The following is a 15,903-nucleotide window of genomic DNA, read 5'->3' on the forward strand; positions in this document are numbered from 1 at the left end:
AATGAACCCGTGTTGGTTGCCCCTAAGCATAACCTCCCCTGCTGGCCCCTCGTGGACATGCGACAAGATAATTCTCTCAAAAAGCTTACCCAGGATCGAGGTAAGACTAACTGGCCTATAGTTTCCTGGGTCCCCCTTCCTCCCTTTTTTGAAAATGGGAACCACACTGGCCTTTTCCAGTCCTCTAGCACTATGCCAGGGCACCATGAGTGCTCATAAAGCCGTGCCAGGGGTCCCGCAATGACCTCAGATCATTCCCTCAGCACTCTGGGGTGGAGATCGTCTGGTCCAGCTCATTTAAATACATCCAGTCCCTCCAGAAGTTCCCTGACTAGATCCTCACTGACAATATGCCTGTGTATGTCTCCCCTGGGGCATACGGGGATCCTGGTGGGAGAGGTGACCAGGTTGGTTTTTTTTTTAAATCTTGTCTAACAAGAAACATGTCTCATGAAGAATATTTTTTGCTTAGCTTTAAAAAAAAATTGTTGTAGTTTTTCATACAAAATGCTCCGATACTCTTGTGATTGGCACAAAAACTTATGTAACATAGTAGAGCACCGTCAGGGACTTCTAATGAACTAAATGTGAAATTGTGATGTCTGTGATAACTGGCTAAAAATCAATGGTTTTGTTTACATATGTGGTTTATGGTCCATCTAAAATCAGTGATATCATAACTGTGTTAATACCACTAGATACTGAAACCTTATTTCTTCTGCTAGCTGAAACTGGATTTTGTCCACAAACATTAAATATATATAATTTGTCTTCACATAAGTGATACATCTATATTTTCATTTGTTAATAAGTGAAGGTTAATGTCCTGGGCAAACTGAGGGTATAGACATTTGTACCAATTGTATCAGGATCAAATTACAATGTATGTTACAACCATCATTTTAAGGGATACAACAGTAGCAAAATTGTTGCAACTTTAGCTCTGTTTCATTCAGGGTCCTGCTACAGAAGCCTGAGATCATAGCAGTCATATTGTAGGAGCTGGTGCACATTCCTGAGGGGCAGCTTCCCTTCCCACAAGCTAAGTTAAATGTGCATACTGACAATCTATTGGTTTTTCAACAGAGTTGCAACCACACAGGGCATCAAAATTCAGTTCTTGGCTGCTCAAACAGAAAAGAGGTAAAAAGATGCATAGGCTCTTAAACATAATGCCTCTATAAAGTTTTGGAACAACAAACATTACAGAACTATTATCATGGGCAGTGACAAAGCACCACTGTCATTAAGTTGTCTTAACATTATAAAATCCAGTCCACACTTGTTTTAGTTATTTGGGCTAAAATTTTACATCAGGCATCTTCCCTAGTGGTGAGGGGTGAAAGGGTCTTTTTTTTGTTCGTCTTTTTTGTTGTTGTTGTTTAAATCCCAGCCAAAACAGAAAGTAGTATAAATCTTTATGAAGATGAGACTAGGGAGAAAATGTTTTGCCCCGATTAAAAAATCCTTTCAGTCTTTTCTTTGGCAAAGATTTTTGGGGTGATATCGTTTATTGGATCAACTGTGTAGCTGGGGAAAAGTCAGACAAGCTTTTGAATGCAAAACATTTTTCAGTTCAGACTTCTTGCATAATTCCTGGACCAGCACAACTACAACATCACTCTAACCCTCATAATCTTTTATTTGAACAGGTCGTGTCCCCATATTTTGGGAGCAGAGAGTTCAGGTCCTCATGAAAGCCTACTCGACATCCATCTCTGTCAAACACTGACTTCTGCAACTGATGTTACTGGGTACTGGCCTTTTAACAAACTCACATGCAATGTTATGCCGGGTGGAAGCAAGGGGAGGAAATTAGCCTTATTTGCGTTACAGAACAGAATTTGAATAATGTGCAATAAAGGAGGCCTGGGCCACAATGACCAATGAGGAAAAAACAAAGTCTTAAGCAAGTGCTCATTAAAATGCGCATGGTTCATCCTGGACACTTAATGAAGTTGGGTTCCTCTAAGAAAAATATGCTGACATCATTAAAGATTTACATGATGTATATGCAACGGGAGACCAAAGCCCAGTTATAGAAGAAATCTTAATTCTGGCATTTTCTATTTTTGAATCCTTGACTTTGCAAGCATAACATTATTCCCTTAATAGAGCTATTTGTTTATATATTATTTATACATTTATATAAATGTCATTCATTTCAACACTAAGTTCAATGAGATGACCAGGATTTCCCAGAAACAATTAAATTGTTTGTCCCATTTACGTGTATATGAACACACACACACAGGACAAACATTCAATGAAAATATATAACTAAAACACATACGCATCAGAAATTCCTAAAAGTAGTATTTTTTTCTCCAAAACATAATTTAGCCTGTGAAGTAAAGTGTCAATAAGTCTGGAATGGTCATCTACAACTTCCAACACCTGTGCATTTTCAGGGCTTATACTTTATTTTAACACAAACTGAGGTTTACTGTAACTTGAGAAAATAATAAAAATTCTTACCTGTTGGGTCTCTTGCAAGGAGATGGACTAGACTGTCCAGAGGAGCTAGTGCTCAAAGTGCTGTCAGGACTGCTTAATGAACACACCCGGTCAATATTCAGAGTACTCTGGCAGGCTTCACAATCTAAGCTACCTTTACATCTGACACAAAGAAAACAAAATTAACACACACATAAATTCTACCTCTCATTCTTCTACTTACAATTAACTTTAAACCAATATAGGCAGATCCTTAACATACTGCTTAACACTACAAAGGAAATGGGATTGGGTTTATAACCCGAAAGGTAAAAAGTAAGGATTCTCATTCCTTTTTAGTGTTCTATCCACAACATATGGCGTTTTAAAGCTTCCTGGCATTTCTTCAGAAACTTTGACCTACATTTTCGAACTTGGGAGCTTAAAATAGGGCTCCTAAATCCATGTTTATATAAGGGTGGTTAATAAAAGTACTGAAAATTCACAAATGTTTAAAAATCAAAAGTGAACTGCAGGTATGCAGGTGCTCTGAGACCCAGATAACTTATTAAGTATCTATATATGAATGAGGAAACTTAGGCACCCAGGAAAAAAAAAAGTGGCTATAGGCCAGACCAAGTGATTCTGAACTGGGGCCCCATGAGATCCTTTGGAGGGCACCCCAGCCTGTGAGGCAAGCACTGGCTCCTCCACATGGCAGGTACCCTATGCCCAACCCAGCATCCATGCACAATTCTCTGTGGACCCCCCCCCCCCCCCCAGATCTGGGAGCATGGAAGGGAAAAATAAGCTGATCTGAAAAGCTCAGACACCACCCCGTGGCAGCCCGTGCTTCTAAGCAGCATGCTCCGAAGGGTAGTAACCTTCACAAATTTTGTGCATTTATTTTCAGTTTTTGCACATGCTCACTACTGTACACAAATAGTAAAATGTTCTTTTTACCAAACGTGCTTCCACTCAATTTATACATACAAATGAACTTTTAATATGCTGAATTTAGTTTGCATTCACAGGTGATGTGCAAATATTTTATGTATAATTCCATTTCCAAGACATTAACAGACACTATATGAAAACTTATTTTGAAATAGAAGACAAAAATTTGGAGTGGATTATGCCTGTTCACTATTTTCAGGTTCATAACCTGAACATTTATGGAACCCTCTTAATTCTCAGTCATAAGGAATAAAAGGAAATTCAAACAAATATGATCATTTTTCTTTGAGTACCTGTAATTTAAGATGGAAAACTAATTTCTTTCACAGCTCAGTGAGAAAAAAAATCCTTCTGAGAACCAGGATCGATATCCTAGTTTGTTCCTAAATACTCTTTAGTGTAACTAAATAAGTTCTGTGGGTGGGTGACTGTGGGCATGTTTACACAAGACACTAACAGCGCAGTAGACTAATTCTACTGTGTATTAGTGGGGCACTAAAAATGTGCTAGTGTGCAGTAGAATTAGTCTACTGTGCATTAACATCACAAAAAGCATGCACTGGCACTAATGTGCAGTAGTGCCGATTACAGCACATTTAGTTAGTACCTGTTATTCCAGATACTAAACTAGGTATGCCATAATTAGACTGCATTAATGCACGTGTAGATGTGCCCAGTGTATGCACATATGTATTCATAAATGAACATGGTAAAGTTAGAGCGAGCTAGCCAGCACATTTGCTTAATTTACTTCATGTACAAAAATAAAACTACTCTGAGCTAATATTTAATGGTATAAATATACAAATAAATAACATAAAAACCAATAAATTAAGAAATATTTTTTAAATCCATAAATATACCACACAACTGTAGTTTATTTCAAAGCAACTAATCTGTTGTAAAAACGATACTAAAATTTGGTCTGTTACAATGCACAGCTCACGCTGGTTTCTAGACCAGAATTTCAGAAGCAGCCATCACATCCCAAGAAGATACTGCTGCAGAGTAACTTTTACAAAATGTCATGTGAAAGTACACAATCAACCTGTTATTTTTAAAATCAAAATACTGACTACATATAGAAGCTGCACAGTTTTCAATGCATATCCCTTATTACAAATAATAGTTTAATGAACCTATACATATAGTCATAAACTCTTACTCTCTTAGTGAATGTCTTTGTCCTGTGTCTTCTTCATCTGTGTCACTACTGATGGTTATCACGCTGACTGCCGGACTCGGGGAATCTGCAATCATGATAGCCTGGCGCTGTTTGTTTGAAATAGATGAATCAGGGTCCTGCCTGACAGATGTTTCACAACAGTTCCTTCCCTGTCCTTCTGAGTTATGATTGTCCTGTGCTTCTATACAACTTACTCTCTTGACAGCCTTCACATTAATTATCTTTGGAGATATAAATGCTGAATTTTGAATATTGGTATTTTGAAATGCATTACTCCTGTGAAGAAGACATCTCATTAGACTTTTTGTGAAAACTCTGCATGAATGCCAAAAACTTAACCCTACTCTTCTTTCTCCCAGTTTAAAAAAGCAGACCAAAGCATCCACTTTATACATCAATACAAGAAGTAGAACATAGCAGTGTGCATACAGGTAAATACATTGTATGTACTTTATTTTGGAAAGATCACTGTAAATCTTCCGGAGAACTAGTGCAAATTGCAAGCAGGGCTGTTTTGGGTGCTGCAACTTAAGGTCCAAGGCTGAGTTTCATTAATTAAATGTAATACAGTATGTTGAAAGTACTGTTTTCTTATAAAGAAAAGGAAGAATGAAGAAAGACTGATAAGACACCACAGGTATATTAGCCACAATCTGCTTGAAAGACTCTTACTTCCTTAATGTGTTTTGGATGCAGCCTTGCCTTAGCAAACTCTAGGAAAGGAGTCCACCAGCGTAACCACCATCAGAACTGTTCTTCATAGCCTTAGGTTTCTAAACATCCCAAACTAAAACAACCTATACCTTTGCAAACCATTTCTGTAGTGATGGGGTACATGGTCTCCAGTGAACAGCTAAAGTGTTTCTTCCTGCCAGCAAAAGAAAAACTATTCTTGGAACTATTCTGCCCATATTATGAACACTATACATAATTTCTCTAATTCTCTGAACCTGAAAAATCCTCATGGATAAACAATTATGAACAACTATATTACCTCAATATAGATTAATTAATCATCAAAGGCCATGTAAGCACACACGTAGACAATATTGCTACTACCATAGCCAAGGGAATAAAAGCTCTTGCTGGAGAAACACATTTCTACTTCCTGGCTCCAATCCTATCTTTTTTCCCCCAAATATAAATCAGAGAAAATAAGATGGAAAATACCTGGGAATTTGATTTAAAAGGGACAGATATTCTTATGAGGACAGTTTGAGTATAATAAGAGTGACCTACCAGGCATGCAATGTTTGTATGATATTCCCCCTTTCTCTCGTACAGAAAGGTTCTGAAAATATAATTTACACCAATCAAAAAAGTACCAAATACCCACCTGTTCTGGCACAGTTTATTTCTCTTGGTAGCCACAGGCTGAGGCCAGACAACATGTGCAATTCCCACACTAATTGGCTGAGTGGCAGACAAAGTTATTTGATTGGTTAATAAAGGCTGTGGCATTACTGTATTATAATGGTTGCCATGAGTAATCACTTTCCTAGGGAGAGATAAGGGGAGTTATTAGTTGGCAACTGTTTCAGTTAGATCCACTTTCTTCATTATAGTAAGAGCACAAAAGGCGCGCTACAAAAAAGTCTGAACTTACCCCCAGTCTCCAAGCCTTTGTGGACCAGCCACAGGATCAGAGGCTAGAGCTGTAGTAGAAGCAGCCACAGAAGCTACCTGTTGCCAAGCTGGAACCAATATTTGCTGAGTTCGATTAGACCATGTCTGCTGTGAAATAAAGCAGATTTCTTTAAGTAGCAAATAGTCTGTATTTATTTTAACTACTTGAAACGCAGCAAAAGCACAAAAAAGTGATTACAACAGAAAACTTAAAGCAAGCTTTTTTGAATACAGGACATCTTAAAGTTCAGTAACATAAAATTTATGATTGTTATCATTAAAATTTACAATTCCACATCAACTAACCTGAGAAAGGATTCCTGCTCGTATCTGTAAGGGCTGAATTGCAGGTGCCTGTGTTACCAAAGGAACGGCATTATCTACCCTTACTGAGAAGCTTGTAGGCTTGCCATGGCTTCTAGGAACTCCTAGTAGGAAGGAAAAAAACAAACAAATCATACAAGCTTCATACAAAACATTACTATGAAGTAATTTCTGAGAATCCTGCAAACAGAAAATAATTTTGCAAGATTTAACTATTTTTTCTTAATGCTTATAAATATAATTACGCTAATGACTTTTAAACCTTTCATACTAGATTTATCAATCTGATACATCTTAAAAGGAGGTTTCAACTACATTATACTAGTATGTGTGTAAAAGACCGCAAGACAGCTACTTTGAAAACATATATAATTAAAAAAGAGCCAGCAATATTTTACCTTCAGAAAAGAAATTTACACTAGAAGCTTTCTTCAACACTAAGTTTTTTTATTGATTTATTGAATTAATTCATAAAACTACCCTGTTTGCAGGACAACAAACCAAACAGGAGGGCCATTAGCTTACTTTGCCATCTTCTACCAGGACTCCCACAGATCCTAACAGTGTCTCTCATATCCTACTAATTAGCTTTAGGTCCAATATTCCTATTAGATTCCCTACCTCCTAGGTAATACCACCATCTCTAAGGAACCCATATACATGCAGCACCTTTTTCCTTCTTCAGTAAGGATCCAGTAATGGATTTCCTCTGTATTCCACAAAATCTTTGATGGGAGCTCATCCTGGCCACTGTACATCATACTATCAACTGCTGAACTCCCAGAATATTACAGGAAAAGCAGTCTAGAAAATACATATATTTTAATGCTTCATGGAAACCTTTTAATCCCTGCTGGTGTCTCATCAGGGTCAAACAAGCAAAAGTATGCACTAAAATGCTTTAATATTTATTATAATCAATAATTCTATGACTTCCCAATTAAAATAAAGAGGGAGATGGTTTATTTTTTAAGACAATGGTCTAATAGAAAAGTTATTTTTTGCAGTAGGCTCTTCTGCCAGAGGGAATATATTCACATTTGGACTTTGGGTCTCACCTTTTATGCATCTTACATTGCAGCTGATTGCTAAGTGATACATATATAGATGTTAGGGAATGACTGCCTAAGATTAAGAGTTTATTAAATCATTAAGAGCTTCTTTTTTATTCTTCATTTCTATCCACTGATGTTTTACTTTTTGACATGCCATCCTGTTATTCTAAGTTCTATGTATTTGGTCAAAGGCTTGGAATTTAAAAAGCATCAATGAGCAATTTTTTCCATGCAGCCATCTACAGCAGCAGCACCTTAACTCTGCCAAAAGCAGCAAGACTTAACACTTAGGATATTCTACAAAACAGCCAAGTAAGGAATGCTGTACCAGTGCCAAATACTATTAAAATCCTTCTCCTGTCACCCACATGTGATGAAATCAGTATACTCCACTCCATTCAAGCTGTGCCTAAATCAGGACCTGAGTTTGGCAGTTGAGTGCCCTAGAGATGACTTTTCCTGTACTCATCCTTTTTCAAAAATCACTTTAACAACTCAGGTATTACTAAAAAGAATAATATGCATATTTAAGAAAAAATAAATGTAGACTAAATTTGCAAAATGGGGTCCCATGTTTGTCCTATAAAAAGGGAATAGCTTACCTATAATTAATACACTCAGAAGGAAATAAACTATACATTTGGCTCTTGTGGTTTAAAATACATTGTACTGTGAGTAGTCAAAGCTTTCAGAAATCTCTGGAACTCAATATGGAAGAGATAGAATAATGTAGGCAGATAAAATAATGTTAATGGTAAAACCTGCTGGCTCTGTCTCTAATAAAGTTCAAGAGTTCTTGGGCTCTTATGTAGAGGATTTTCCACAGCCTGCATTTACCAGGATCCCTATGACTTTGAAATGATGAGAGAACTACGGAGGACTTCAAAATTTTTTCTAACACCTGTGGCATATGTATTCCAAATGTGGTGGCATTGCAACCTTTTCAGAGAAAGCAGATAAAAGAACAGAACCAAATTTAAACCCAAGAAGTAAAGACCAGCCAAACTACCTTTTCTTCTTCATATTGGTAGTTATTTGACATTATAAATTGTTCTTCAAATTAATAGGTTGACTTTAAACAACACAAAATACAAAAGCAAACAGTTTATTCTACAGATACCAACTTTTAGACTAAAGACACTTGATAAAAACTTATTAACAGTAAAATCTGTGTTGGCATGATGCACTTGTTTGTTCAGAGAAACTATGCTCAATCTGTTTTATAAGATGTGTTTACAAAAGTGTTCGTTATGATAGCATATGACCATTTTTCTAGATTTATACTAAAAGTTACTAAAAGTATTTTTCTCATCTAATTTTTTTTTAATGATTCCATATCATTATTTAGGAAATTCAATCAATGGGTCTTCAAAAACTGTATCCAGGTTTATCAGATTACCTATACATTTCTCTAATTTTATTCAAAATATTCTCTGCCATGCCTTGGCTTTCCATATCAAAGATCTTCATTACTGATATTAAAATAAAAGCTTCTGGCTTCCTAGACTCATCATTTTTATTGATGTAGATCTAAAAAAATTCTGTTAGATGGGCTCAAATGAACTCTTAGTTTTATAAGCAAGAATACATTGAGTTACAAGTGGGTTTCAGGTTATTAAGAAACTAAGTTTTCAACATCAGAATTATAGTCCCTCAAATATAGTTTATAAGCAGAAATACCAACAAATTAATAAAAAATAGAGCATATATTTCATAATTCAGAAAATTAAACTCTGTGAATTAATCATACCTTGGATAGCTGGGGGACATATAATCAGTGTCTGTTGAAAAGCATCATTGCAACCAAATTGAGCAGTTCCTGCCTGCAGTGGTATTCCATGGTGCAAAACTGAATGAGCAGATGCAGTTAATGCCTGCAAGAGATTTAGCACGGATAATCAGTTTACGTTAGTAAATGTTCCAATATTTTCTCTTGTGCGCATACATACAGCTACAGGAAATAATAATTAATAATTAAAGTTTCAAAACATTTCAGAGGAAGGAAAACCATGGGACCGCTAGAGGGCAGTACTGTACAAACGAAGTGCTTTCATAATGACAAGTCAAAACTTTCTAGCTTTAATTCTGGATAATATAAAGTTGAAACAAATTGAACAAAACAACATTAGAAAGAGAGAACCAAAGATATTTTGCTACTAGTGTCAAATGCAGTGATTTCTAAATTGTCTGTGAAATCAAAACAAAATCCTAACATAGCAGACTTAATAGCCAAATGTTTTACCTGACTCCTTACTGGGCAAATTTTGGTGAAGTTTGCAGTCAGATTTGCTGCACTGCATGAGGCAACTGGTCTCATAAGTGATGACTTATTGCGATTATTTATGTCGTATGAATTTGATCTGCATTTGCACACATCCATGATATGAAAACACGACTTCACTCTGTTAAAGGAGAGAAAAGTTTTAAGTTGTTTTGGCTAAACTTTCTTATAAAAATAAAAATTAACTCAACAGCAAAAGAAAACATGGTTTCTGAAAACAAATTCATAAAGGGGACAGTACACAAATAAAATCAGAGGTGTATCACCTTTCTGAAATAACAAAACTGTTACAATCAAGTGACAAACTTAATAAATGTATACAGTTTACTGTTGAGAAAGAAATGGCAACTATTATAACTAGGACTGTCAAACAATTAGAAAATGTGATTACAATTAGTTGCACGATTAAAAAAAATAGTCTCAGTTAATCACAACTTTAATTGCACAGTTATAAACAAAATTATGCACAGAAAAACTCAAAGTTATGCAAAATTATGTAGGTACTTTGTATGGTTGGGGGGGGGGGGGGGGGGGGGGGGGGGGGGGGGGGGGGGGGGGGGGGGGGGGGGGGGGGGGGGGGGGGGGGGGGGGGTTTGGAGCCCAGGGAGGGGAGTTCCCGCATACCCTGGCAGTACATGGGGTACTGTGGGTCAGGAGTGCTGGGGGAGTACTGTGGCAGCAGGGCTGGGGGAGTTGTGGCTTGGGAGGGGCAGACACAGACACAGACACAGACACACAGCGCCCAGCAAGTAAGTCTGTGAAGGGGGAAAGGTGGGAGGGCAGATGGAGGGCCTCACAGTAAGGGAGGGAAAGGGGCAATTAATGAGAACAATGATTAACGCATTCATCACAATTAACTACAGCCCTAATTATAACTGCTATAAAGAAAGAGTTTAAATGGATGAAAAAAGTTCTTTCCTCTAAACCTCTGTATATTCGTTATTTCAACAACCATTATCCAAACATCTAATTTCTGCTATTGGAAAAACAGTGTTTCCAATAAGCTAACACGTAAAAAGAAAAGCTCTGAACTAGGATTCAATCTTTTGAAGCACTTACCCACTTCATTTCCCATGGAATGAGAAGAAATGATGGTATTTAGTGCTTTACAGACTCAAGCTTTAAGACTGAAAACTACCATGGGCATTGGAAGTGGGGGCGGGGGGGAGGGAGTAGGAAGGGGAAGGTGTGTTATAAGCACCTAAAGCAGGAATTGCCAACCACAGGCCAGATCCAGCCTGCAATGGGAGTGTATCCAGCCCAAAAAGGTGTGACCCAGTCTGCATTTTACTAAGGGTATGCCAATTCCCTAACCATCTGATCCAGCCTGCCTTTTACTAATGGTGTGCCAACTACCTCCAGTTGCTCCAGCCAGCTGCTCCCCCTCCTATGGAGGGCTGCTCTTCTTCTCTGCAGCCTCCATCACTAGAGCAGCTGGAGGGGAATGGTGCCCCACAGTGCAGCTGAGTTGGCAGCCGGAGCCCTACATTTGCAAAAGGTTGATGACCCCTTATCTAACACACAGAGTCTCAGAATACAATACTCTAAATTTAAAACAGAAATATTCACATAAATAATTTTACAAGCAGTTTCTGCCACCAAACAACAAATAAACTACATCTATAACATGCTTTTTTATGAAGGCTATAAAATTTAACACACTCAATCAAATATTCAATGATTTCAGTACAAATTAAAAAATGAGTCAAAAGTCATTATTATACACATTAATTTAATTTAGAAGGCAAATGTAATACTAATTTTTAAAGGCATTTTATACAACATACTGGTTGCTATGAGGAAAATCTAGGAGGTGCTTCATGGTAACAAAGGGATGGTTCAGTGTCTCAGCTGGAGTGATTCTTAAATCAGCATCAATCAACAACATTTTCTTCAACAGACTGACAAATTCTCTTCTATCTGCCTTCTCTGCCAACAGATCACTTCCTTCCAAATCCATCATCGTGTTCACCTGGTATGAAGTAAAAAAAAAAAAATGTCAGATAAAAGTGTTTTTTCCAGTGTAAAGGATAAAGAATTGTTGGTTTGAAAAAAAAGAAGGGTGAACTGGAACACTGGGAATTTGCTAACTTGACCAAACTTGCCTGGCTGGGGACAAACGAACACTTTTGGTTTAACCACATAAAGCAGGAGTAGGCAACATTTCCTGGCTGCAGGCCAGAATGATCCGCCCTTGGGCAAAGGCGGGTACAAGGATCCTGCTACTGTCACCACATGTCCTTGTAGCAGTACGTGGTGAGCACCCGCATCTGGCGCTTGTCCCTAGCACAGAAGCAGCATCTGCAGCCAGGGCTTGCCACCAAATACCACCCAAACCCTACACCTGCAAGCTGCATCTAATGATTCTACAGGGCCACAAGTTGCAGACCCACGACATAAATAACAGCTCTATACCCGCAACCTGCCTAACAGCTCATATTAGCCTTATACCATTCAACTGCTCCAAATCTGGAATTTGGAATTTAAGCAATATGATGGTCAGGTAGGAAAAAAAAAAAAAAATCACTCATTTTCTAGTCCTTAATCTGCCTCAAATAAAACAGTGCTCTGGAACAGAATGACTACAGTTGCTCCTTAATAAGAATATTAGGAAGCACTTCTGCCTAAAATCAGAGACCTGCTGGGATTCCTTCTCTGTTTCCAAACCACTAGAACAGAGGTATCAAACCATATGGCCATGGGCCAGATCCAGCCTATGAAGCCATGCCATATGCCCCCCCCACCCCCCCCAGTGATGCTCCTGAGCCTGATCCCCTTTTCCTGCCCCCTCCCAGTCCCCCAGCATACCTAATCTAGTGGACATGTGCAACACAGATCCCAAAGTGGCCAGAATGAGCACCACGTGCAGCAGAGTAGGGTCAGAGTGGCAGCCACACTGCACACAGTGGCAGACCCAGCCAGACTGCACCTCATGCAGTGAGTGCTTGCTCTAGGAGACATGCCACACATGGCAACTGCTCCAGCTGGTCTTGGACCTGCAATACACACAGCACTTGTAAGCCCCATGTACAGCACAGGTCCTGGACTGGCTGACTCAGGCGCTGTATGTGGAGCCACCATGTATAGTGTGGCTGCCCCTCTGGCCCTACTCTGGTCATTTTGGGATCTGCATCAGGCTCCAAATCAGCTGCAGCAGCCACTGGATCAAGTATGCTTGGGAATAGGAAGGATGTCCATGGGCCCTATCTGGCTTGCAGATCAGCTTCATGCCATGCCCATGTGTGTCTGATCAGACCCAGGGCAGCACTGGGGGGGCCAGATGGTGGGGCTCCATGGGCCAGATCTGGATGTACCAGAACCTGTATTTCATGCAGCCCACAGGACTAGACAAGTCTGACACCACTGCACTAGAAAAAGAGTAGAAAGATGATTGATGCTGGTTGCAGCTCAGAGCTAAGAGCTAGATCTTGCTATATTATGAAAAATTAGAGGAAAAACGACCTAAACAAATGGACTATCATCCTACTCCAAGCCCTTTTAATGTAACTAATTTGCCCTATAGATAGAAAGTGCCGAATAAAGACTAAGCATTATCTATTTTTTCAAAATTATAAAGCTAATGCCTAAACTCAAGCCTGAACTGAATCTGTTTAAAGACACCAGCCCTGAAAATGGAAATAAATTTGGTGCTTTTTCCTTCCTGAAAACTGTAAGAAATTCCTTTCTATTAGTAATCAAGTCATATAAAGCAGTGAAAGGAAGGGATGCAGTTAGGGACAAAAGGGCTTAAGAAGCTGCCAATATTTCCTGAAAAGGAATGAAGAGAGATAATATTGCCTATAGCTAGGACCCAGGCTTAACAATAATTTTATCTAGACTGGTAACAGGCAAGATGTTACAGTAAAATAAGGAAATTATATACTGCATACAGTATAACATCTTTCCTTCAGAATAAATACGACTACACAGCACTCACTGAGTAACAAATACAGACAACATCTTTGTATTCAAGAAACAGACACACACACAAATGAATAGCTTCTCCAGGAGCAAAGCAGGCAGGTGTGGATGGATGGATAATATTCTCAAATCACCTTCTAATATACAAAAGCTATCTGATAAAAGTTTTAAAATGAGTCACCAGACAGTTCTTGACTGTATCATTTGCAAAGGAACAATATCAGAATACTCACATGCACTATATCATCCAAACTGTTGAAAATATACTTTCTGGCCTCTTTAGACTTCATTCCCGTCTCTGCCTCATGTTCTTCCAGTGTCTCAAAAAGGAAGAAAACCAAACAGCTTATACCAATCTGTTAACTAAAGGGATACTTTCAGGTATAAATTATTTAAAAGTATTTACTGTGTTAGTAAGCACAGTCTATAAAATTAAAATGGGTGAACGCTAATTGGAAACTTAATTTGTTTTCATGCTCGCTGCTTACTTTTCGTATTTCAGTCAGTTTGGACAACGAAAATAAACTAGCCAATTTTGCTTCCCAGCTCTCCCAAATTATCATCATTCTGCACTGTGATATATGGTTTTGCAAATAACGTGGGAAGTGCTTAAAGCCTAGCGAAAAGCCATTTGATGGAAAATTTTCTGTGATGACATATTTCGCAGATAAAAGGTTTTCTATTTGTTCATAGTTTACATACATGCACGCCCACACCCTGCTACCTTTTGGAATTAAAAATTAGGTGACAAAGGGCGCATCTACATGTTCATTAATGCACAGTAGTTACTGCATAATTAGGCTAGTACTTGCTTAATGAAGTACTAACTGCAGTTACTGTGCAGTAGCGGTAGCGCAGTTTTTTAGTGACACTTACTGCACAGTAGCCTAATACTGCTGTGTAGCAGCATATTAGCGCAGTTTTTGGCCAGCACACTCCTGCGCAGTGTTATTAGGCTACTGTGCATTAAGTGCCTTGTGTAGACGTGTAGGCTCACTTTAAAAAGGCAGAAACAGAATCATGCTCCACTCAACTGCTTTCCCTTTACAGTTTTTTAATACATTTTACTGGTTCACAAATATAGTGAACTTTGTACAAGTATCTGGAATATGAAATCATCATATAAACAACAAACAAAACTTAAAGGATGAGTACAGAGCGTGACAGGATCACAATGACATTAAATTCCTGAAACCTCACTTTTTGTTTTTTAAAGCAATAATGCCTCCCAAATAACACACAAAACAAAACACTACCCTGGCTTCCACCCATGATCTCCTGGAACATTACTTCTAGCAAGACCCGGAAAAGAAAATCACCACCAATATTTGGTGTAAATTATAGGAAAGTTTCCTGATCATTCCATCTAATCTAAGCTCAGAATATTTCATTCCAAATGGAAAATGGATTGGCTAGGATCTCGAGTCTTCCTTCCTCCCTGTTTAGTTTGATACAACAGGTTTAGAAAAGCACATCTGCAGTGACTGGCAAAAGGGGACCCATCTTCGGCCCATCAAAAATACATTTGTAGCTGTGTTAAAAGATCATGTTCAGATTCTCTCTTACTGAAAGGCAGAATGGAAGTTAAAATGGAATTTTTCAATGCATGAAAAACTGCCAACTTGGAATAACTGCAATGAAACAACTATAAAATTCTAATGTTATTCTAAGCCCAAAGAGGCACTGGAACTATACATAATCAGTGCATCAGGAATTTAATTCTAGATGCAACTGGCTCTTTGTCCATATCTCCTAAGCCTTTCTGAATCCCTTCCCAGAGGTAACAGGCAATTCTTCTATTTAGTGCAGGCAAAAAACTTCTATTTAGACCAAATGGGTCTAAGAAAATATACTGTATTTTCACAAATTCAGCATGCCCCCAAATAAGATACACACCTTGTTTTTGAAAAATCCTTAAAAATGCTGGTAAGTAGCATTAAATAACTTAATTACAGCAACTGGGAGCCCAAAATGCTCATTATGCTGCCCCCTGTGGAGCACGTGCAGTGGCACTTTTGCCACCTCCCAAACTCCCCCAAGAGCTTGATACTGCAGGGGAAAAAAGCTGTTACCATATTGCCTTATGTATAACACGCACCCCACTTTCCAGAAGCTGG

At 38.3% G+C, this 15,903-nt stretch overlaps 1 protein-coding gene across 3 annotated transcripts in view; it reads right to left on the reverse strand.

The window, feature by feature from the left end:
- HIPK3 (homeodomain interacting protein kinase 3) overlaps positions 1–15,903 on the reverse strand; it is a 126,219-nt gene that overhangs the window by 10,146 nt on the left and 100,170 nt on the right. For 2 of the 3 annotated variants that reach the window (XM_019551429.1, XM_019551427.1), the window contains exons 5-13: positions 14,020–14,106; positions 11,653–11,837; positions 9,827–9,986; positions 9,335–9,458; positions 6,512–6,633; positions 6,186–6,313; positions 5,916–6,077; positions 4,559–4,855; positions 2,479–2,619 (exon numbers count right to left, since the gene is read on the reverse strand). In XM_019551429.1, coding sequence (XP_019406974.1) covers positions 2,479–2,619; positions 4,559–4,855; positions 5,916–6,077; positions 6,186–6,313; positions 6,512–6,633; positions 9,335–9,458; positions 9,827–9,986; positions 11,653–11,837; positions 14,020–14,106 — 1,406 coding nt within the window. The remainder of the gene's footprint in view (positions 1–2,478; positions 2,620–4,558; positions 4,856–5,915; positions 6,078–6,185; positions 6,314–6,511; positions 6,634–9,334; positions 9,459–9,826; positions 9,987–11,652; positions 11,838–14,019; positions 14,107–15,903) is intronic. The other variant, XM_019551428.1, reaches the window with a different exon arrangement.

Source organism: Crocodylus porosus, unplaced genomic scaffold (genome assembly GCF_001723895.1).
Source record: "Crocodylus porosus isolate Cpor-Errol unplaced genomic scaffold, CroPor_comp1, whole genome shotgun sequence".
Lineage (NCBI taxonomy): Eukaryota > Metazoa > Chordata > Crocodylia > Crocodylidae > Crocodylus > Crocodylus porosus.